Source organism: Equus caballus, chromosome 2, assembly GCF_041296265.1.
Source record: "Equus caballus isolate H_3958 breed thoroughbred chromosome 2, TB-T2T, whole genome shotgun sequence".
Classification (NCBI taxonomy): domain Eukaryota; kingdom Metazoa; phylum Chordata; class Mammalia; order Perissodactyla; family Equidae; genus Equus; species Equus caballus.
In genome coordinates, this window is record NC_091685.1 from 21,371,007 (window position 1) to 21,396,766 (window position 25,760).

The 25,760-nt window shown below is 34.9% G+C and overlaps 1 protein-coding gene across 4 annotated transcripts in view; it reads right to left on the reverse strand.

Moving 5' to 3' along the window:
• The window catches only part of AGO3 (argonaute RISC catalytic component 3), a 116,377-nt gene that overhangs the window by 71,937 nt on the left and 18,680 nt on the right, over positions 1-25,760 (reverse strand). For 2 of the 4 annotated variants that reach the window (XR_011436463.1, XM_070260439.1), the window contains exons 2-6: positions 23,417-23,588; positions 14,982-15,046; positions 9,202-9,322; positions 4,972-5,180; positions 3,755-3,891 (exon numbers count right to left, since the gene is read on the reverse strand). Coding sequence is in view for 2 of the 4 variants with exons in the window: in XM_070260439.1 (XP_070116540.1) it covers positions 3,755-3,891; positions 4,972-5,180; positions 9,202-9,322; positions 14,982-15,031 (517 nt within the window). In the remaining 2 variants the exon portion in view is untranslated. The remainder of the gene's footprint in view (positions 1-3,754; positions 3,892-4,971; positions 5,181-9,201; positions 9,323-14,981; positions 15,047-23,416; positions 23,589-25,760) is intronic. The other 2 variants (XR_011436462.1, XM_023633487.2) reach the window with 1 other exon arrangement.

The following is a 25,760-nucleotide window of genomic DNA, read 5'->3' on the forward strand; positions in this document are numbered from 1 at the left end:
GAATAACAGCTAAAACAGTAATGAGAAGAAAATTTACTATTTTAAATACTTATCAGTAAGAAAAAATGAAAGTAGATGAGTTACTAATAGAGCTCAAAAAGTTAGAAAAACTAAATTAACTGAAGTAAAGGAAAAAACCTACAGAGCTAAAAGCAGAAACTAAGGAGTTAGAAAACAGAAAGCCAGAGAACTAAAAAGAATTTCAAAAGCTCTTTTGCTGAGAAAAAAAGAAAAACATCAATTGATTAAACTACTACCTTTCCTAATCAAGAGTAAAAATGACAAAGTACAAATATACAAAATAAGAAATGGGGGCAAACCAGAGAAATAGATAAAATTTCAAAAATATGAAACTACTGTGTAAAACTCTATAGAAATAAATTAAATAGATAAAATAAATAATTTTCTAGTAAGATATAACCTACCAAAACTGACCTCAGAGAGCCTAAACAGACTGATTTTCACAAAATAAACGCGGGAAGTCTTCAAAGAGCTACCCACCAAAATACACCAGGCACAAGATTTTACCGGCTAATTCTAACAAATTTTAAAAGAACTGATATTTTCAATACTATTTAAAAACTGTTGTCCATTTTAGAAAATGGAAGACTTCCAAATTCTTTATGACATGTAACATTAATACCAAAATGTGAAAGAGTGCCCAAAAAAAGAGATGACTACAGATCAATCTGACTTTTGCATTTTGATTAAAAAGGTAAAGTATTAACAAAATCCAGAATCACGTTAGAAGGATCCAGAAATACAAGTTTGATTCAATGTTTGTTAAAAAGAAGAGAAATACCATAGCATTAGCTCCCGAGATGCTGAAAAGACATCTGACAAAATTCAATATTCATTCTGGATTAAAAGTACTTAGTAAAACAGGAATCAACAGATACTCCTATACATATACATATATATGTATATACCATATTTAATGCAGAAACACTGGAAGCAGTCCTTCTAAAGTAAAGAACAAAAAGAGGATGCCCAATAATAACTAACATTTAACACTGTCCTCTCAAATTAGTCAATATAATCTGATAAGAAACAAATTAGAGGTATAAAAATCCAAAGGAAGAGGTAAACCTATCACTACCTATAGATGAAATGATTATAACCTAGAAACTCCAAGAAAATCTTTTGAAAAACTACTGTAAACCAAAACACAACTCAAAAAGGCAGAAGAAAAAAGTTAGTATACAGAAATCAAAAGCCTCCATGTACATAAATAATAACCAGTTAGAATCTATAAACCCATTTAATATCCAAAAAGGGGAGAAAATATCCAGGAACAACAATACAAATATATAAATTCTATATGAGGAAAACTCTAAAACACTCCTAAATGAAATAAAAGTTTTGCACAAATGGAAAATCTTTTCCTGGGCAGAAAGACTATCTTTAAGATGCCAATTTGTCCTCACTTAATTTATAAATACAATGAGATCTCAATAAAAATAACAACCCCTACTCCCATACCCAGTGGATCTGGACAAGGTGTTTCTAAAGCTTATATGGTAAAATAAACAAGTGGCCTAGATAACCCTGAAGAGAAAAATAAGACTAGCCCTAATTAGATATTAAGACATAAAAGAAATGACTGACCAATACATATAAATGTTTGTATATGCATATCTACACACACACCAAAGAGAGAAACTTCTCCGTGGCAAAAAACAGAAACAAAAACCAGACTATACCACAGATCAAAAGACAAATAACAACCTAGAGACAATATCTGTAATTCATATCACAGACAAAAAGCTAAGCTCCTCAATTTAGAAAGCTCTTTCAGTAAATGAGGAGACCAAAACGCCACCAGAAAAAAAAAATGGCAAAGGACATTAACAAACAGTTAATAAAAAAAGAAATAAGGTGGCACTTACATATGTGAAAAGACAGACAAATGCAAAATAAAAGTACATAAGGGAACTATTTCTTGCAAATCCAACTGACAAAAACCTAGAGTTTGATACCTCTAGTGGCAAAGGTATAAGGAAACAGGTAGCCTCATGCAGTGATGCAAAACGTTTATAGCCTCTATGGAGGGCAATCTGGCAACACCCATCAAAATTACAAATACATTTGCCCTTGATCCATGATTTTCACTTCCTGGAATCTATCTTGAAGATACATCTACATACATATGAAATGATGTTCTGAAATGGCAAATAATTAAATACGCCCTAGTATACATCTAAAAGGGACTACTGAAATATAACTCCTCAATGACATATCCTCACAACGGTAGAAGTAGCTGAAAATAATGAGGAAACTATGTACCGATCTGGAAAGATCTAAGGATCCTTGGAGGAAGGCTGATTCCAGGTACAGGACAGGAAATATAAGAGAAGCCTGGAACATCCTGCTGTGCCAGAATGCAAGAAAGCTATCAAAGACTAATGAATTATCAATAGGACATTGTGATTTTCAACATTAAAATTGCATCCTATGCAAAAGGAATAACAGATAAAAATACCAGTTGGTAATCCCTAGTGAAATAAATGATTCTGGTAACAATGATCAATGAATGGAATATTAGTAACTGAAGAGTTGATTGGGAAATTTACAACGGAGAGATGGGGTCTATTGATCTCTGAACCTATTGACCAATCTTAGTATCACTAAAATTGAGACCACTAGATACTGTGTGCCTCCTAGTATGATAAAATAGGAAGCACTTATGAAGTATTTTGAACCAGAACTGAATCAAGCTTCTAGGGCCAATTTTCATTTTCAGGACATACAGGGGATAGAGGAACAAGGTAATGACATCACAAGAAAACAAAAGAAAAATACAGATTTTTGGATATTCTACAGGAGAAGTGACAGAGCTTCTGCAACGAGTTGATGGCATAAAAAAATGAAAAACAAAACAAAACAAGAGGAAAGGAAATAGGACTACCACATTTAAAAAAGGCATAATAGCCAAATGTGACTGTGTGGATCTTGTTTAGATGCTGATTAGAATCACCTAACTATAAAAGGACATGTTTGAGACAATCAGGGAAATCTGACTATGGACAGGGTATTAGAGGCTACGAATAATGATTATTTTAAATTTTCTTACACACGATAATGGCATTGTGACTGTGTAAGAAAACATCTGTATTTTTAGAGGTAATTACTGAAATAGTAGGGCTAAAATAATGTGCTATGTCTGGGATTTGATTTAAAGATACTACAATAGAGGAAGAAATGTAGATACTTTAAGCAAAGGTAGAAAAATCCTGACAATCTGGATAATTGCTACATAGGTGGCAGTTTATCATACTATTCTCTGTACTTTTATATATGCTCAAAAGTATTTATAAATAAACACCTAAAAATGAGAATGCAATTAACACCACATTAAGCATCAGCAGGAGGCATAATGCCTGGGGTCACCATGATCAGTAGACTTCTCCTCCTTTAAAACACGTATTTCATAATGAAATACTGACTTAGAGTTAAAAGAACAAAAGTGAATTATAACAGAATTGCTCAGACGATCATGTCAAGGCTTTTATATTTGCTTTCACGTGCTTACTTCATGTTTAATAGCATTCCAGGGCAAGTTCTGTGTGAAGGCTTTCAAAATGAAATGTAATAAAAATAGATTTTTCCAGTTCGTCTTAATGTATGTACAAATATTACTTCAAGACAGTACAATTATATATAAAACGTACATATGTATCTATCTATATACACACACACACAGGCCATATACAAATCACCTACTCAATACAGAATATGGTTTTAGTTCCCTTACCGTCAATATTAAGCATCATTTTCCACATGGCAGGCCGAACAGACTGATGGAATCCGAACCATACTTCCCTGCCCCCTCCTAGAGGGTGGTCATATCCTTCTGGAGCTGAGAAAAAGGAACGCCCCACAGGTGTATATCTACAAAAATTAAAATGGCATGTTCAATCCTTTCCTTCTCATGCATGTACTTAACTTTGCAGAACAGGTGAGTCTAGAGCACATAAACTTAATTTATCATAATGACGCTTATCATTATGAATATATGAAACTAAACATTTTTCCAATTTGTGAAAGCTAAAAGCAGTATTCTGAATGAGAACAAAAACATCAACATCCTTCACTGAAATTTTCTATTACTAAAACTAATCTTAGTTTGAATAAAAATAAATTTTATTTAAAATGCTTTCTTAAAAAGATTTTTAAAAATTAACAGTTCCAACCTTAGAAAACACTAAAGAGTAAATAATTATTGATCAAAAAGCTATTTCTATAAATGTGTTTGCAAGACAATGTTTTTCTTCAAAAAGACACATTGATCCTATATATATATACATACACAGATACACCACAGATACACACAATACATGTGTGAGGTGCTAGTGTGATTAAGAGTAGCAATTTCAACACAATTTGATACCATTGCATAAACAATGAAATTACCTCTAAACAAGATGATTTAACTACAGGAATATATCTGAAAATATATCATTACTCAAGATTTATACCTCCTAAGGGAAAGCGTTAGACATTTTTATAAAAAGTATACGTTAAAATAGCTAATGATGTGCATTTACTTTCAAAAGTCAGACTATTTCTGTAACTTACTTCTATCAATGAGTGTGTACACATGCTATTCATCAACTGAAATAATCAAAATGTACAACATCTGGGGCTGGCCCCGTGGCTGCGTGGTTAAGTTCGGGTGCTCTGCTTCATTGGCCCAGGGTTTCCCCGGTTTGGATCCTGGACACAGATATAGCACTGCTCATCAGGCCATGCTGAGGCGGGCATCCCACATGCCACAACTAGAAGGACCTACGACTAGAATATACAACTATGTACCGGGGGCTTTGGAGAGAAAAAGGAAAAATAAAAATCTTAAAAAAAAAAAAAGTACAACATCTGAAAGTTAACCAAAGGAAGCCTGCACAATTCACTCTTGGGAAGAAAGCCTTCACACTTAAAATCTAAAGAGGGAAAAAAGCCAGAAGCACCCACTTCATGGAGGGCAGATGTCGTAGCACCACATCAACGGCATGGACAGGATTAGTGCTGATTGGCTTGTCTAACTCCAGTGGCTCAGGCAAGGTCCGTCCTGTCAGTACTTCATGTAGTAGGTGCCAACTCACCCGAGACACAAATTTGATTGACACCTTGAAAGGTCGATCTTTTCCACCTTCCCCAGGTAAAGTAACATCTAAATCTACCTGTTGATGGGAAAAGAGTCAACCGATAAAAGTTGAAAAAGATAAAAACAACTATTTTTAAGTTTAACATAAAAATATTTAAGAGAAAACAAGGCAAACATAAAAAATCAATCTCAATGTTGAATCAATAGACTAAAATTTAAATGTTATTTATTCCAGCATTATATGTCACTGTAAAGTACTGGAAACTACCTAAAGGCCCAAACATTTAGGCAGCTATAAAAAAAGAATGAGAAAGATCTCTTAGAACTACAACGGAATAATTTCCAAGCTATACTGTTAAGTGAAAAAACCAAAGTACAGAAGATTACAAATAGTATACCATCTTTTGTGTGAGAGAGAAGGGGAAAATGGGAAACTATTCATACATCTGCTTATTTTTACAAAAAGAAACATAGGAAGAATTAACCAGGAACAAAGAAATTAGGTATTGTCAAAGGATGCAAAAGGAACAGACTGGAAGAAATAAAGGAAGGATAAACAACTCTAAGTATATTTTTCAGTATGGTTTTGACTTTTGGAAGCATGTTAAAGTTCTATATATTAAAAAATTAAAGACAACAAGGATGGAGGGAAAAACTAAAACCGAATGTAGACAAAGTTAAATGAACCAAATGCATTTCAAATAAATAACATAACCACACTGAAAAAAGAAAAAAAGAAAGAAAACACTGGCACGTAGCTCCTGAGCAGAGTGTGCGCACCACACTCTCAGTTGGGGTGTGGAGGAGGGTAGGTGGGGAAGAACTGCAGACACAAAATAACCCTTGAACTCTTAGGAGCAGGTTTGTTTCTGCAGTGGTATAGTGCAGTAATTCAGAACTACTTTACATGCACTGTAGAACTGAACAAATGAGTAAAAGTGGTGATGTCTTGGGGAGCCAGGGGTTTAAAGAAGAAAAATACAAATATGCAGTGTGGGGAGTAAAGGAAGAATCCTATAGGGATAGACTGGACCTAGAAGAATCAGTTTGAACTCATGATTTCCAATATACATATTGTATACTGCATACAATAAGTTGTACTTGCAGGATACATGTTACTACATGACATGTAATATTTATTGTCTGTTTCTTTATTTACTTATTTATATATTTATATTTCCTACCTCCATCCATTGAAAAGGCTTACAAGTACACAGTACTTATAAGTAATAAGTAATGGTACCCCAGTAGCAATGAGCACATCCAGTACCCAAATTTTGGTTTCTAAATTGCATCCCCCAACTAAAAGAAACCAGTGCTCCTTTGAGAAATGACCAGTTGCAGGGATGCAGCGGAGAAAATATAAGATGAACATCTTGTGCCAGAAAGTAAGGAAGCACTCAAAAAAAAAAGTGTGTCATGTCAAAAGGACATAGGAATCAGCTTAAAGGGGCTCCCATTGGCGAAAACTAGGACAATTTGGGCAGTCAAATAAAGACAGGTAAACAGGTGAGAAGAAAACGTTCTCCCTTACAATAGACTATCAACTAACAAATGTAGAAGGAATGGCAGAATTAGAAAATCAGCATTACTACAGAGTAATAATCCTTCCACGCAAGAATCATCAATTACTAAAAAAAGTCTAATGAGAAATAGGATCCTTAAAAGTATCTCCCATATCAAAATTAAAAACTTCCGTACATCAAAAGAGACAATCAACAAAGTGAAACTGCAACCTACAGAATGTGAGAAAACACTCACAAATCACACATCTGATAAAAATATATAAAGAATTTCTAAAACTCAGCAACAAAAACCAAACACCCAATTAAAAAAATGGGCAAAGGACTAGAATACCATTTCTCTAAGGAAAATATACAAATGGCCCATAAGCACATGAAAAGATGCTCAACATCACTAATCATTAGGGAAATACACCTCAAAACCACAATAAAATATTACCTCATACCAACTAGAATGGCAACTATCAAAAAAACAGAAAAGAACAAGCATAGGTGAGGGTGTGGAGAATGTGGAACCCTTGTACACTGTTGGTGGGAATACAAAAATGGTGTAGTCGCTGTTGAAAACAGTATGGTGGTTTCTCAAAACATTAAAAACAGAATTACCATTTATATGACCCAGCAACTCCACTTCTGGGTATATACACAAAAGAACTGAAAGCAGGGATGAGAACAGATATTTGTACACCCATGTTCATTGCAGCATTATTTGCAATAGTGAAAAGGTGCCCATCAACAAATGAATGGCTAAAGAAAATGTGGTATATACATACAATAGAATATTATTCAGTCTTAAAAAGGAAGGAAACTTTGACACATGCAACAGCATGGATGAATCTTGAGGTCATTATGCTAAGTGAAATAAGCCAGTCACAAAAGGACAAATACTGCATAATTCCACTTATAAGGGGTCCCCGGAGTACACCCATGTTCCTAGAAGCATATATTCACAATAGCTAAAACATGGAAGCAATCCAAGTGTCCATCAACAAACGAACGGATAAGCAAAATGTAGTGTATATATACAATGGAATATTATTCAGCTGTAAAAAGGGAGGAAATTCTGACACCTGACAACATGGATGAACCTTGAGGATATTATGCTAAGTGAAATAAGCCAGTCACAAAAAGACAAATACAGTATGATTCCACTTATATGAGGTACTGAGAGTAGTCAAATTCATAGAGACAGAAAGGAGAATGGTGGCTGCCAGGGGCTGAGGGGAGGTGAGAATGGGGAATTAGTGTTTAATGGGTACAGAGTTTCAGTTTATAAGACAAAACAAGTTACAGATGGATGGTGGTGATGGTTGTGAATATATTAAATGCCACTGAACTGTACTCGAAAAATGACTCAGATGGTAAATTTTATCTTGAGTATTTTACCACAATTAAAAAAAATTCTGGAGATGGCCTAGTGGCGAAGCGGTTAAGTTCACATTCTGCTTTGGTGGCCCGGGGTTCGCTGGTTCGGATCCTGGGTGCAGACATGGCACCGCTTGGCAAGCCATACTGTGGCAGGCATCCCACATATAAAGTAGAGGAAGATGGGCATGGATGTTAGCTCAGGGCCAGTCTTCTTCAGCAAAAAGAGGAGGACTGGCAGCAGATATTAGCTCAGGGCTAATGTTCCTCAAAAAAAAAAAACCCCAAAAAACAAAAAAACCAACGCTTAAAATAAAAAAATTCTCTCTCCACAAGAGCAAAGAGAAAAAGAACAACTTTACAGAAGAAACGCAGCAGATACCAACTTAACTAAATGATCAAAGTTAACATCACCATTAATGGAACAAATACATATTACATGCCTCCTGATATGATGTACTGACAAGGAAAGAACATTTTTGTAACATTCCTGCCAAAAATGCTTAATCAGAATCTAATCAAGAGGAAGCACCAGACAAACCTAGACTGAGGGACATTCTACAAAATAACTTCCCTGTAATCTTCAACCATGTTCATGTCATAAAAGAAAAAAAAAAATGGCTTGAGAATTGTTCCAGAACAAATAAGACTAAAAAGACATGATATCTAACTATAATAACAAACCAGGACTGAATTCTGTACTAATAGGAAAAAAATGCTAAAGGACATCACTGGAACAAATGACAAAATTGGAATATGGGTTGTTGATTAGACAAAAGTATCATATCAATGTAAAATATAGTAAAGTTGATAACTGTATTATGGTTTTTGCACTTCTTAGAAAACACACATTAAAGGGCATTATGTATGCAATCTGCTCTTGAATGGTTCAGGAAAAAATAAGTACGTGTATCTCTATATACAGCTGTATCTATAAATATAAAGAGAGATCAAGAGAATGAATGATAAAATGTGGCAAACATTAAGAACACACACTGGTGAATCCAGATGATGGGTATACGTGAGTCCTTTGCACAATTCTTACAACTTTTCTGTACGTCAGGAATTATTTCAAAATAAAAAGTTTAAAAAGATAAACAATGCACACTTACATAAATATGAACTGTAATAAAATTAAATGGTAATAAATTCATTTAAAAGGAGACATTGCAAACATACAGCTTTCCAATAAAGGAATGCATATCTTACCCCAGTAGTTGCCACAGGAAGTGGATTGGCTGTGTAAAGGCTTCTTTTTCCATCATAAACTGGTCTTCGGTCCCCAAATATAGTTACTTTAAAATGCTGAACCATTGAGTCAACTACCTCCCTGAAAAAGGGAAAAAGTACATTCACATAATCCTACGCAAGATGAAATACAAACATTTTAACTAAAGAAATTTCTTATATTATTTAAAGCTGTCAAAATTCTAAAAGACAATCACACAAGATAAAGATTTTGCTTTCAGGACCATGGCTTAGGATACCAGAAAGTTTGATTTCTGGCAAGAGATGATATTAATTTCACAAAACACAGAGAAGAATGAATCCAGTGAATTACTTAATCATTCTGGACCAAGTTGACCTGCAAAATATTATCCTTAGAAACTGATCCCAAATCCCTTTCACCATCTCTAAGCACTGCCTGACACATTCACCTCTCTTTCTCAAAGAGTTTGATGCTCTTTCCTCTATGCTCAAATAGTACCTATTACATCTATTAGAATACTTACTCTGTTTTTTCTAATTATTATATACTTAACTTCTACTAGATTCTGAGGTTCTTGAGTGCAATAAACACACTTATACCTTATACTCTACCATCCTTCTACCTCCTTACCCCATCTTTACAATAATATCAAGCCAGTAAGGATATTTTGAAATGTCCATTTTTACCCAGCAAACATTTTTATCCTGTATACTTACATGGAAACATATTCAATACTTATATGTTTTTTAAAAATTACAGTCTATAGAGAAAATAATACCAAATATCCAAAGGTCAATATTTATTTTTGTACATACATTATTTCTAAAAGCAGAGGAAAGATATTATGATGAGAGTATACTCACATAATGCTGGCATAATTTACAAAACATTTAAAAGAATGAAAAAAAAATTCTTGCCCAGTCAAGTGGGTAAATGGGAGGGAATGGAGATAAAAAAAATATTTTCTGGAACAAAATAATTAAGCTGACTTGATACCCAGAGGAATTTTCTACATGCTCAAAGTTTCTATTTTTCCTCCTCTTTAATTTTATTTTGCCGAAACTATTTAAATCAAGATCAAGTCTTTCCTAGAGTAAATTTTACAACGAAGTTTTGATCAGCTTTTGGGTACCAAACAAATTTCAAAGATTTTCTGCCATTTTAAGTTTTCTTTTGTGACAATTATCAATTCCAGTTTCCTAGGTGAAATTTTACAGACCTAATTTGTCAGGACGTTTTGAATATTTTGTCACTTTTTAGTCAATAGTAAATTGGTGTAATTTTAAGCTTACTAATCCTGACAACTCAATCAAAACCACTCTTAAGGGTCAAAATGGTAGAGGAGATTGAAATAGTAGGGCTGAAACGTCTTAGGGATAAAAAATGTTCTGCTTTGATGGCTAGCACACAGTATATTCTTAAGCAATGTTCGAACAGTGGATAATCTACCTCAATGAACTGCTAGAACCTCCAGTGGAACATATCTAAAGCTGAATTCAACATATCTCCCCCAAGTCAAATCTGGTTATCCTCCTGTTTACCACTCCTATTTAATTATCGGTGTCACCATCTTCCCATTTACCCAGATTCAAAACCTGCCTCATGTCTTCATTCAAGTAGTTGTTGACTCCTCCACCTCTCTGCAGTACTTCTTACATCAGTCCTTTACTTTCCATTCCCAATTACTACCACCTTAAATTAAAACTTCATGTCCTAGTACCTGGGTACTATTTTAAGCTTCTGGTCCTTTATGCCTTTAATTTTTTCTTCTCCAACCCGACTTACACACCACTGCCAAATGAGTCCCCAGCCCTCACTTTTATTCCCAGGTACAAAAGGTTAAGTTAATCAAATTCCTCAGTTCACGGCGCATTATCTTCATTCATCTGTATAAGACCCGTCTTCTAACTAATTGATTTCTTTCCTTGCATGTTCATTTCCTATCCCCATTTCCCTTACCAGTAAGTTATTTCTTCTAATGTGTTTGATGAGCATCCTTTTGTTTGTATACATTCCTACCTTTACCCTCTGTACTAGGTTTTTCAAATCTATTCACATTGTGGTGGGACACTTAGTTCATTGTTCCTGATGCAAAGTACTCTACATGTTGCCTATCCACTCCCCAGCAATATAGGCTCAGAGTATTTTTAACTGTCAGCCACCCAAAACAATGCTGCCATGCAATAGCTGCTTCTATGTCCCCTTACGAACTTGTGTGAGAATTAACTTCCGGTTATACATCCAGGAATAGAACTGTTAAGTCCTAGTGAATTTTACCAACTAAATGATGAAGAACTGCGAAATTGCTCTCCAGAATGGCTGCACTAATCTACACTCCTGGAGGTTCCTACTTCCGTACATCCCAAACAAGATTTGGCATTATCTAGCTTTGCTTTCTAATTTTTGCTAGCCTAGTGGGTAAAACTAAAAGCTTGTTTTAATTTAGATTTCTCTTATTACTAATGAATTTGAGCATCCTTTCATGTGTCTGTGTTTCTTCTTTCATGAATTCCCTGTTTCTCTTGCTCATTTTTCTATTGGGGTCCCAGTCTTGTTGAATTGAAGGAGTTTCTTGATATTCTAGATATTAATTCATTAACAGGTTTAGTTATTGCAAATATCTTCCCATAAAATGTTATCTGCCTGTAAACAATGTCCATGTATTTGTTGAACTGAAATCTTTAATGTTGTATCATCAAATCAATCATTTTTTACCTAACGGTTTCATGCTTTTGAGGTTTTAAGAAATACTTTCCTAATACTAAGTCACAAAGATGTATTATGTTTTATTAACTTAATAATTTTGTCTATATCATTTTATTTGTTATTTACATATTTATTATTAATTATTTTAATCTATATTTATTTTATATCTTATTTTGGTCATTGATCCCTGAGGTTCTTCGTTATAAACAGTGCTCTGTAAGGACTCAATTTTACTTTTTTCCATATAGTGAGTCAGTTTTCCCACACCATCTACTAAACAGTCTATACTTAACTAATAAATTTATAATGCCATCTTTATCTTATTAAGTTCTCACATACACATGGATCTGGCTCTGAGTTCTCTATACCGTCCACTCAGTGGTCTATTTGTTTGTTCTTAGACCAGTATCATGTTTTAATGATTACTAGAGTGTTTTATTAAGTTATAATGTGGGGCAGGGCAAGATCCTTTTCTTTTTCTAAGCTGACTTGGACATTTGTGGAAATTTTTATTCAGAATAAACTTCTAAAGTCCTTCCCCCTCCAAAACAAACCTATCAATACCGTAAGCAAAAGAAACAATATCTAGTGCCCTACATATCACATATAGTAACTAATCAAAAAACATCCATTGGTTAAGAAACTCTCAAATAATACATACTTGGGAGACATGGCTAGTACGCTAAAAACAAATCACTGTGTTAAAAGCTGACAAACTACATAAATGAACTCAAGGAAGAGAAAACATAAAAAGGGCAATTGTAAAATCTAAATGATTATGTTTGAAAAGTTCAACTGCAATAAAAACAAATTAGAGAATCTGAACTGACCCACTGCTCTTGTGGAAAGGGGCTTTAAGGTGACTATAAGTCCAGAATGAGCTAAAAGTGTGATACAGCTTCCTCAAAATTAAAGAACTCAGGTTGCATATATTTAAGTACCCAATATAAGGGAGGCAACCATTATCATATATTACTACACAGGTCATTTCACATTCTGAAGTACTCTTTCAACCTGGAAAAATTTAAGACCCTAAAAAATGAAACACAACCAGTAGAAGGTAATCCTGATGGAAACTCATATAATATGTGTAAAAATAAATCAAAGTAAGGACTTTTAGTTTGGAATAGGAAAGACTCAAAGGAAATTACAGAAGTCTTTGCCTATTTTGATGGACTGTCATGTGAAAAACTGAGTAGAAAATCTGTCTCGTATGGGAGGATAGAACTAGGACAAATAGTTGGAAAAATATAAGGAGCTAGATTTTGGAAGAAAAATTTCCAACATTTTATAACCACAAGAGTTATTCACAAGTGGATAACGCTATCTTGTAAAGTACGTAAGTTCATCCTTGCTAGAACTGTTCAAAGAACAGTTATGTCAGGGAAGATACCAACCAGAAAATTGAAATGAATAAACTCTGTAATCCCTTCTATCAGTAAAATTTAATTAAGAGAATACCAAATAATGAAACGCTGCAGATTTTATCACAGCATCAGATATAAAAACTCCTTTATGAATAATTACATTAAACATTGATTTGAACTTAAGGCTTCAGAGCCTTAACAGGATGGGGTTAGAATTTTATAGACACTGGACAATTTTAACATTAAACTATCTAATTTTTTGTAGATTGGCCCTGAGTTCACAACTGTTGCCAATCTTCCTCTTTTTTTCCCTTTCTCCCCACTGTGCCACTACATAGCTGCATACTTCTAGTTGTAGGTCACCTACTTCTTCTATGTGGGATGCCGCCACAGCATGGCTTGATGAGCAGTGCCAGGTCCATGCCCAGGATCTGAACCTGCGAACTCCGGGCAGCGGAAGCAGAGCACAACTTACCACTTGGTCACTGGGCCGGCCCCCTGAAACTACTTTTAAGTTCAGAACTGTTAAAACCTATGCTTCAAAGGGAATCAGTTTTTATGAGGACCATCATTTATTATCATCTCTCTTCACTTTAACCTCTCGCTAATATGATGTAATTAATTGATGAATTTTAATGAGACTTTAGTATGCAAGTTAACAAAATGACAAATCCAGCAACTGTAAATTTTCATTTCTTATCTCAAAAGATACTGTGGCAAAGAGCCGTTTATTAGAACGTTCATCAGGCAGGCATGTGGAAATAGAGAAAAAACTCTCTAAAATAGTACTTTATGTAGTCAGCTATAGCAGCAAAGGTGCTCATTGTATTATGAAGAAAGTTTGAATTGGGAAACTGCCAATTTGAGAAACCTTTAAAATATGCTGAAACATAAGTATTGGAGAAGAAATAAGTAGACGTAAGTTTTTAGTCCTACTCTGACACTAAGTAGTTAATGAAAGTTACTTGGCCCCTCTGACTTTAGTTCCTTCATCAATAAAAGTGGGATAACAGTCTCAGGGCTGTTACAGGGATCAAATGGGATATTAGTGAAAGTATTTTGGGGGGAAAAAAGTAAGTACGTTTGATACTATTTTTACATAAAAAATTAAGCATAATTGTCTCAAAAATATACTTCAAGAATTATATTGAAGTATTAAAGTCTTCCAAATAACAGATATATCACAATGCATTAGCATCAAATATAATAAACTAACACAAAAAATGAATTCTGGTAATTAACAGAAACTGAACTGAATTTTCTCTATATCGTAGTTGTGGAACACTAGTCTTTTATTACAACAATGGGAGGGATCCTTTGATCTTTTGTTCAAACGTAGAAATTTTAGCACAATATTAAGTGTATAGTGTTAAGCCAGCTTCTTAGCTTATGAAACAAAGTAAAATGACGATAACCAAAATACATTAAATACTTTAACTTCTAAAGCAGTACTTAGGAAAGCAATTTGGGAAGAAAATCTGAGTAAATGATAAGAATTTCTAACCAATCTTTAGTGGCTTCCTTTTACTAATAACTTTAGTCTGAGGAGGAAAGAATTCTTGCAGAGTATAATATGGTGCATTTTTGTAGAACCTCAGGATAGAATTTTAAAATCCTTAAGAATATCTGGTGATTACTACAAAAATGGAACCTACTTTAATACGTTAGGTCTTACAAAGGGCTACAGCCTACCTTCCCACTCTTACCTCAACCACCACTTTCTACATTCTGGTACCAAGTCTTTTGACTCCATCATGCTCTGGTGCACAGACTGTAAAGTAAAATTTAATACTGGTTTCAGTAAGTTCCACTTTACCATCTGACTCATACAGCAGAAAAACGGTAGAAGAGGGTGACTTTAATGTAAAAAGGAGGGGAAATTATTTTCCTGTCAATTGTTACTATAAAGCTCACACAGACCAACCTTCATCTCATGTTTAGGTACCTCTTAATTCTCTGCTCTCAAACGGTAGAATGGGAAATATTATTCTGGTCTACAAGAGAAGACATGAAATAGTATTTTTCCCCAAAAATGACTGTTCCTATTAGTTTAGTATTCATAGCTAAAATAAATTAATCTGTCACGATAGCACAAACAGAAAGAAGGAAGATTGCTAAGGTATAACAAGATGCTAAAATCACCCAGAGGTTCATAATACAGCTGAGAGTCTCTCTTTGTATCCTTCCAACCTCTAATTTATCTTCATAACCCTGTAGTAAGTAGCAGAGAAGGTAACCAATGAATACTTTTGCATCAAGACACAGTTTAAAAGATACAGAGTAGAGAAGAAAGGGGTTATATGCTAGATCAAATTTTTAATACTTTGTAATATAAAATCTGTAGTACACCAGAGCATTTTACTATAAACTATCTTCACAGTCATTTCACATGGGTATGAATTTTTCCATAATCTTACATAACCACACTAACTAATCCAGTGGAGTAAATATTGCTGGAATTCACAAATAACTGATAGATTAGTTTAGATTGAGAAATGAATTTTTAACTCAATCTGGTTTACACCAACAACTCTCCTCTACAACACTTCTTCCTCAGGCCACCACTGAATTCTTAATAGACATGGTCTCTTTTCAGTCTTTTCACTCCTGGCTGCTTCTAGCATTTGCCGCTGCGATCAATCCTTGAAAACCATGATTCTTGCCTTACCTTCTCTGAAACAGATTCTACTTTGTCCTGGTTCTTTTACAATCTCTAAGTGTCTTCACTGGCAAATATGAAACAAAAGTAGCCCCTGAGATCTATCATCAGTCCTCTTATCTTGACTCCATGCGCTTTCCCTAGCTTTTAACTGTTACCTATATGCTGACACATCTCAAATCTCAATGTCCACCTTGACTTATTTCCTGAGGTCCAGGTACTTATTTCCAATAATCTACTGAACTTCTCCATTTTCATGTTTCTTACACAATTCAACCTCCAAATATCCAAAATAGAAAATAAAAAACTTGGTCCTTTCTCCATCTGTATTTCTGTTAAAGCCATCACCATTGCATAAGCTAGGAACTATGAAGCCATTCTTATCTCTTCTCTTTCCCTACACACCTCAATTGTTCACTTTTCTTCTAAATCTTACATCTAAGCCCTCCCTTCATCAACTCTGCCATTGCTGTTAGTTAAGTCTGAGAACACATTTCCTCTAATCTAGAAAAGTAGGTACTAGAGGTACTAGGGGGTATGCTGGAATATGAGGAAAAAAGACGTATTTCTAGTTAATTTTCATCTAACAATTAGAAATTAAGATTTACTAATATTCATGAACATGGATTGACACTGGTGCCCTCACTTAGTCCATGTCAGATGGTCAAGTGTAACATATAGTACACCAGGAATCTTAAGAGAATAATGGGACCTCTATAACACATAAGAGTTGACAGTGGAACTGTCACTCATTCATTCATTTTAGCATGTTACACCTTATTGCAGTTCAAGTGTGTGACATTAATTGGTACATTAATCCGAAAATTTCAAATTATTAAATATATTCTTAATTTATTTCAAAATATTGTTTCTCACACCTTTCATTTTTCTAGTTATGCAATATTTTAGAATAGTAGTACATGTATCTATAAATTAAAAATTTTTAAATGTGGGTGCATATATCTTTTTTTCTTTTAGGAAGATTAACCCTGAGCTAACTACTGCCAATCCTCCTCCTTTTGCTGAGGAAGACTGGCCCTGAGCTAACATCCATGCCCATCTTCCTCTACTTTATATGTGGGACACCTACCATAGCATGGCTTTTGCCAAGTGGTGCAATATCCACACCCGGGATCTGGACCGGCGAACCCAGGGCCACCGAGAAGCAGAACGTGCGAACTTAACTGCTGCACCACTGTGCCAGCCCCTAGGTGCATATATATATATTTATCTATTTATTGTAGAGTGCATGGTCAAATATACTTTAACTAATGGGAATATGTGATCAAAAGTGTGAAGACCAGTGATTTAGACTATTGCGCTAGCCTTCTAAATGATTTCCAGGACTCTGGTCTTTCTCTTCTCTAATTCATTCTCCACACTGCCATTAGTTACACTTTTACTTTTTTTTTTTTTTTTTTTTTGCTGAGGAAGATTCACCCTGAGCTAACATCTGTGCCAATCTTCCTCTATTTTGTATGTGGGTTGCCGCCACAGCATGGCTTGAGGAGCGGTGTGTAGGTCCATGCCTGGGATCCGAACCCACAAACCCTGGGCTGCCAAAGTAGAGCATGCCGAACTTAACCACTAGGCCACGGGGCCAGCCCCTACACTTTTAAATATAGATGTTCCTCACTACTCAAAAGCCTCCAAGGGCTCTCTACTGTTTCTGAATTCACAAGCCTTAGCATGGATTTAAGACCCTTTATAACTTACCCTTGGCTAACTTTTCAGACTCTAGCTACTCTATTTATACTACCCTACTTCTGTTACAGAAACATGTTATACCTTTGCTCATGCCCTCTCTATACGGATTATTCTTTCCCCTTGTCCATTGGGCAACTATTCAGCTCAGATGCCATGTCATGTACCCCATATCTTCCTCCCCACCAAAAGCAGGAATCATTACTCTTTCATCACAGCACATAATGCACTTCTCACAGAACTTGTCACTCCATACAGACTATGAAATCCTTAGCAGGGATTCTTACTTATCTTGTTATCTCCAAAACCTAGCACAGTGCCTGACACAAAACAGAGACACAATACATTAAATAGTTAATGAAAACAGAGGAAGATCTGAAAATGATCTTTAAGTTTTAAAAGTTATTGCAGGATTTAGAATTATAATTCCAGTGAGGGTCCATATATCTTTGAAGTAGTACCAATAGCATTCTACCTCGGTACAACCACATGGCAAATTCAGATAACTGGTTTAAATTGATCCAACTTAGTGTAAGAAAAACACTAGAGCAGACTAAAAGTAAACAAATCAAGGCACATCCATACAATGAAATACTATACAGATGTTATTATAATTTAAATCTACACAAATGGACAGATGCTAGGAACAAATCCTACCTACTACTCCCTGATGTTTAGCTATACATTATTTATAAAAGTATCTTTGAATTTCAAATATATTGTAGGAATATTAGCCAAAAGACTGATTTCTACTGACTAACTTATTTAGATGCTACTTTAAAAGAATTCTGAGATTTGAAATAATCACCATCTGCTGGCTTTCCTATCTTCCAAGTGATTAACTAATGAGGAAAATAAAACTTGCTTATTAACTGACATATTTTGTATGGTATAGTTTCCCCAAGATAGCTAAACACTCAAAACTACGCCATTTGATTTCCAGTGGCAGTGTTTTCTGGACTATGTCGTCTAAATCATTTTAACCAGAAGTATACCCCTCTATAGCTATGACACCAAAAGAAATAATTAAATGGACTTCACCAAAATTAAAAATGTTTGTGCTTCAAAGGACACCATTAAGAAGTGAAAAGGGGGGGTTGGCCCAGTGGCACAGTGGTTAAGTTTGTGTACTCCACTTTGGTGGCCCAGGATTTGCAGGCCTGGATTCCGGGTACAGATCTACACAGCAGTCATTAAGCCATGCTGTGATGGCGTCCCACATACAAAACAGAGGAAAACTGGCACAGATGTTAGCTCAAGCAAAAAGAGGAAGACTGGCAACAGACGTTAGCTCAGGGTCAATCTTCCGCACCAAAAAAAAGTGAAAAGGTAACAGGCAGAAAATTTTTGCAAATCATTACATCTGATAAGTCCTCTGATAAGGGAATTTTAACTAGAAGGTATAAAGAACTCCTACAACTCAATAATGAAAAAACAAATGACCTAATTTAAAAATGGGCAAAGGACTTGAATAGATATTTCTCCAAAAATATACAAATGGCCAATAAGTACATGAAAAGAAGCTCAACATCATCAGCCATCAGGGAAATGCAAATTAAACTGCGATACTACTTAACACACTAGGATGGCTATAATAACAGACAGATAACAAATGTTGCTGAGGATGTGGAGAAATAGGAATCACCATACAGTGCTAGTAGGAACGTGAAATGATGCAGCCACCTTGGAAAAGAGTCTGGGCAGTTTCTCAAAAGGTTGAACAGAGTTACCATATGGTTCCATTCTTAGGTATACACCCAAGAGAAATGAAAACACATGTTCACATAAAAGCCTGTTTAACGATGTTCATAGTGGCATTTTTCACAAGAGCCAAAAAGTACACACAACTCACATGTCCACCAACTGATGAAGTGATAAACAAAACATCCATACAATGGAATATTATTCAGCAATAAAAAGCAATGAAGTACTGACACATGTTACAATGTGGATGAATCTTGAAAACATCATGTCAAGTGAAAGAGGTCAGTCACTCAAAAGGCCCCATATTGTATAATTCAATTTATATGAAACATCCAGAAAAGGCAAATCTACAGAGACAGAAAGTAGATTAGTGGTTGGCAGGGGCTTCAGGGACAGAGGCACTGGGGAGTGACTGCTACTGAGAATGGGATTTCTTCTTGGGAGGACAAAATTCTCTAAAATTAGATTGTGGTGATGGCTGAACACCATCTCTGTGAACGTACTGAATTGTATACTTTAAATGAGTAAATTGTATAGTATGTGAATTTTATATCAATAAAGTTGTTATTTAAAAAAAAGTATGTCCCTCTCTTGGCGGACTACCCAATTATAACACTATGCCAACAATATTGCTAATAGCAGAAAGGGATTTCCCTCAAACACTCTGATCTGAGATCTCCATTTAAAAACTAAAAGGGTATCAATATAAATTTATTTTTTCCTTCTAAAATTCAATCATCAGAATTACATTACATCCACATACAATATGCAAATATTGGTACTATGTTATTAATCATAACAAAATAGTAATGGTAATCACAGTAGTAAATGATTATAAGATAATGTTTAATTTATAAAAGAAAATTGAACTAAAAAAAAATTTCTACCATACTCTACTACCAATTACTTCAACATTTTTTCAAATCTTTATTCGTTTCAAATAGATCATGCAGTTATAGTAATGCTGTATATACAATTTTTTCCCACCTATTTCAGTATTTAATGATTTTGAATAAGTACATAACAGTCTACTCAAGATTTCTCCCCACATACAAAACCAGAAACATTGGAAATCTGCTTAACAAACATGCTCTTTTACCAAATGATCATTTTCAATCAAAATCATTAAACAAGAAAAAACGACACACACATACACCTGAAAGGAGTGATGAAAGGACAAAACAAAACAAAACAGAGAGTCTAAAGTAGAGAAGTTGATTCACAAAATGATTCAAAAGCATTTCCTGGATATTTTGTCCAAGAAAACTCCTCTGACTAAGTGGAAACCTGTTTGGCATCATTTTACTACTATGATTAAGGCCATAGTGCCAAATATTTGAACATGTGGCATATGGACAAGAGAAACCTCATATGTGTTGATTTAAATACTGCTGCATTTTGGCCCATAACTCTTTACCTAATATTGAAAAGGAATTATAAAGTTCTATCTACTTTCTTCTAACTTTTAGAATTCCAGTTGTTGAAGTGTAGGAATTGAAGCCTACTAACAATTTTTAACTGACTAGTTATGTAGTAGTAATGCAAAAAGTGAAGACAAAAGCCAGGCTTCTGAGGAAAATAAAGGGACTAAGTTTTGCAGATGTTGACGTAAAAACAAGTCAATATTATCTAGTTCTCTTTCCTGTCCCCCGCCACATTCATCCCATTTTACTTTTATAAGCACTTCCTTCACTCTACTGAGTACTTATTATGTGCCAATAATTGAGCTAAGATCAGGGCTACAAAGATGATAAAGAATATTCCTTTTCATGAAGAGGTTATACTGAGAGAAGAGGGGAGCAACAAATAATCACAATACACTAAAAATACTACAAGAAAAGTGTACACCAAGTACTACACAGTCATGGAAAAATGAACTACCCTCTGACTATGGAGCTCAAAAGGTTTGTCTTGAAAAATAATAGAAGTCTGCCAGATAGACAAGGGCAGAGAGGGCATTCCAGGTAAGAGTTGCAGAAGATGGAAAAGGATATAGGTTAGAGCCAAACTAAGAAGGGTACACTGTACCAAATTTCGGATGTTACTCTGTAGGCAATAGGGAGCTGAATAAATTTTAAAGTAGGGGAGTGATATAATCAGAATTTTTTATTTAAAACCCTAACTATGTCAGAAGTGTGAATAATTAACCAGACTGGACAGAGAGAAGTTAAGGGAGACCAATTAGAAGATCATTACAATAGTCTAGATAACAAGTAAGGGTCTGAAACCAAGGTGGTAGCAATATAGACGGAGAGGGGCCAGATTAGGAAACAATTTCTGAAATAGATGCAAGAGGACTGGACGACCAATAGGAGGAAGAGGAAATGGAAGGTCTAGTCGGGGATTTTGGGGAGAGAAAAAGAATATAGTCACATGAGCAGAGTGCGGGGATGGAGATTGACAGCATGAATTGTTTTGACCTGTCTGAAGCAGTGGAAGGAGGTAGAGGCTATACCAAGATTAGGACTCATCTATTCATAGATGGTAGCTTAAGGTAGTACCTGACCAGAACCTCCCCGTTAAGCTTGGCTTAGGCTCACTACACCTGGTTCTTCTCACTTGTTGTACTTTGTTACTGTTGTCTCATCTTTAAAAACACTGTTCTCTTTACTACAGCTATCCACAATTCTACCACTTGTTTTAGATTAACTCAAGTCCTTTTTTCTTGCTTTACAAATATTTATTAATAACTATCAAGTTAGGATTCTGGAGTTCTGGTCTTACCTTTGCTATCAGAAATGTGTGTTCTTGAATAAGCCTCTTAACCTTTCTGCATTTCAGCTATTAAATAAAAAAAGGATCAGATTACCTGATCTCTTTGACTCTTTCCACTTGTAACACTCTGCAACTCCCTTCCTGACCTCAGAAAGAACTCTGCATTACATGTTAATCAGAACATTCATAGGATGGGTTGTTTTTTTTACACGTTATCATAAAGTCTCTTAATACCCATTTGCTTCACATTTCTTGTCTCCTAACCTCTACTAAATTACAAATTTCTTGACAGCAAGAACCATCTATGTCTTAAATGAAGCCTCTGAATAATACTTACTGAATAAGAAAAGGCTGGGGTATTTGACAGTACAAACCAAAATGCTAAGTTGAATATCACTGTTGTCTAAATGTCTTGTCCATCTTTTTTTTTTTTTTTTAAATGTTTTGTTTTTTTTTTTGATTTTCTTTTTTTCCTTTTTCTCCCCAAAGCCCCCCCGGTACATAGTTGTGTATTCTTCGTTGTGGGTTCTTCTAGTTGTGGCATGTGGGACGCTGCCTCAGCGTGGTCTGATGAGCAGTGCCATGTCCGCGCCCAGGATTCGAACCAACGAAACACTGGGCCGCCTGCAGCGGAGCGCGCGAACTTAACCACTCGGCCACGGGGCCAGCCCCTTGTCCATCTTATTTTTTAAAACCTCCTTCAAGGAGTATATCACACCATAAACTCCTTTTATATTCCCTGTTTTACCTAAACGACAGCCATATCTATATATATCTATATATATCTATATATATATCCTGTATTTGGGGGAGCTGGGAGAAGAAGCTTACTGAAAGCAGACTGATAAATCTATAAACATCATATGTATTTGTTCCTAGATAAGAGTAAGGAACAGTTAGGAGTTGAAGATCAAGAGAACAGAAAGCATGAAATGATGACAACCACCATCTCTACCTACCACTGCTACCACCACTATCATCTTAAAGGGAATATTACAAAAGGTAAGTAAGGTGGGTGTGGGGTGGGGAGAAAAAAGAAAGCACAGACATAATACCTAACAGCAAGGGAAAAGATGCTCAGGCTGATTTCGAGAGCCTATAAAAATGATTTGGACCTTTTCTATTATCACAGAGAAAAGAAAGCTCATGTTATAATGGAAAAATTTCAAGACTGTTTATAGATTTTTTTTCTGACCATCACACCTCTGAAGTATAATTAATTTCAAAACAAATTACCATGTGTTCTTGGTCAAACTGTTAGGCATTATCATTGTTACTCAGATATACAAGATAAACATAATTACTAAAGCAAAGGCAAATACCAACAGCAAAAGATTTCTGTGACTTCATCATTCTTACCTGTTCACTCTCCTAGGACACTTGTCTGGTTTAATATCTACCTCATAGAGGTAGACATCAATCTTTGGGATTTCGACTTGAAAACAGTTAGCCAGCAATTTAATGGGTTTGCCCATGGTGCCATAGCCAGGTCTTCTGGGCACCATGAGTAGGGGCTGGGCCCCAACGGGTCCTGCCAGGGAGGGGAAAAAAAAGAGTAACACTGTTACAAGCTGCATTTGATAACCTTGTCAACCAGAGTGTGTTAGAACTTTAAGTATAGCTGATAATGGTTGAAGCCTGATGCTGAAAGATGACATCATTTCTAGCAATTCAATGTCTTTCATCCCAACTTACTCTCCTCATTAAAACATAGAAAAAAAAATCTGCGTACTTCTGGAAAATAGTTTTGGAAGGAGAAAAAAGAAAAACAATTACATAAACCCAGGTGAGCACGAGCAAGCACAAATCAGACATAATGAGTATGACAGCAACAGCAAAGTAAACTTAAAAAGGAGATAATGAGGATAAGAGCAAATAAACAAAATAAAAAACAATATACAATAAAAAGGATAACAAAGCACAAAACCAAATATTTGAAAAGATAATTAAAATGAATAAACCCCAGGCAACACCGATTTTTAAAACAGGAGTAAAAACGTTTAAATAACCAGTATTAGTGAAAAAATGATATCACTACAGATACTGAGGACATTACAAACATTGTATCAATAAATTTGAAAGTTTGATGAAAGACATTTCTACAGAAATACAGCTTACTGACACACAAAAAAATATAAAATTTGTAAAGTCCTCTATTGGTATAAATGTAAATGGTGCAGCCACTTTGGAAAACAGAATGGTGGTCCCTCAAAACAGTAAAAATAGAATTACCATAAAATCCAGCAATTCTACTTCTGGGTATATACCCCCAAAGAATTGAAAGCAGGGTGTTGAAGAGAGATTTGTACACCTATGCTCATAGCAGCATTATTTACAACAGCCAATAGGTGGAAGCAACCTAAGCATCCATTGATAGATGAACGGATAAACAAAATGTGTATATACATACAATGGAATATTAAAAAGGAAGGAAATTCTGACACATGCTACAACATAGATGAACCTTGTGGATGTTATGCTAAGAGAAACTGGCTAGTCACAAGAAGATATTGTATGATTCCACTTATTAATACCTAGAGTAGTCAAATTTATACAGACAAAGTAGAAGGGTAGCTGCCAGAGGCTAGGGGAAGGGGAAAATGGGGAATTTTTCCTTAATGGGTATAGTTTCAGTCTTGCAAGATGAAGAGTTTTGGAGATTGGTCGCATAGCAATGTGAATGTACTTTACTACTACTGAACAGTACACTTAAAAATTACTAAGATGGTAAAGTTAACGTTATGAGTATTTTATCATAGTTTAAAAAAAAAAAACCTAGGTAAAAAAAACCCCTAAGTGATGTCTATCTAGCATTGTTTTTAAAGCTTAAAATGTTGTAGCCTTGTTAAACAAAGTTCAAACAATGAATTCAGTTAATAAATTAATTTAACTATTATCTGAATGAACTTACATTCAAAATATCTGAAAAGTCCTGTAACTACTTGGAAAAATTAAATCCACAGTTAAAAATATTTCCACACACACTAAATGATTCCAGATCCTGATGGCTTCTCTAGAGAATTATACCAAACATTTAAGGAAAACAATACCAACCTTACACAAATTCTTCCAGAGAATAGGAAAAAAGCAAAAATACCCAAAATTCAACTTATGATGCCAGAAAAGCTCTGGTCCCAAAATCTGCCAAGAATATTATGAAAAAGGAAAATCATAGGACAAAATCATTCATGAACATACAGGCAAAAATCCTAAACAAAATGTTAACAAATTATATCCAGCAATATATTAAAAGGATAATGCATTATGACCAAGATGAGGTTATATCAGGAATTAAAAGTTGGGTCAACAAAAACTTTCTTTTTAAACTGTGGATGAAAGTACACTAAAGTGCCGCCTGCATCAATCATTTTTAAATTTTGTTGTTAGATATTTTTAAAATCTCTTCTGAGGGCATAATTTTTCCTGCTATCCTAGACTGAGATAGGTAATATTGAGGAATTCTAGACTAGATCATAGTTCTGGTGCTGCCATTTATCTAACCATTTGACTTTTGTCAAATATTAATAGCTCTGAAATTCTATTTCCTGACGTATAAAATGGGAATAATACCTGATCTGCCTCTTTCTTACAAATCTTGTTAGGATCAAATCAGAAAATGTACAACAGCTAACATTTATCAAACTCTTATCATGTCTTGGGCAATGTGCTAATAAATGCTTTACAAGCATTATCTCGTATTCTT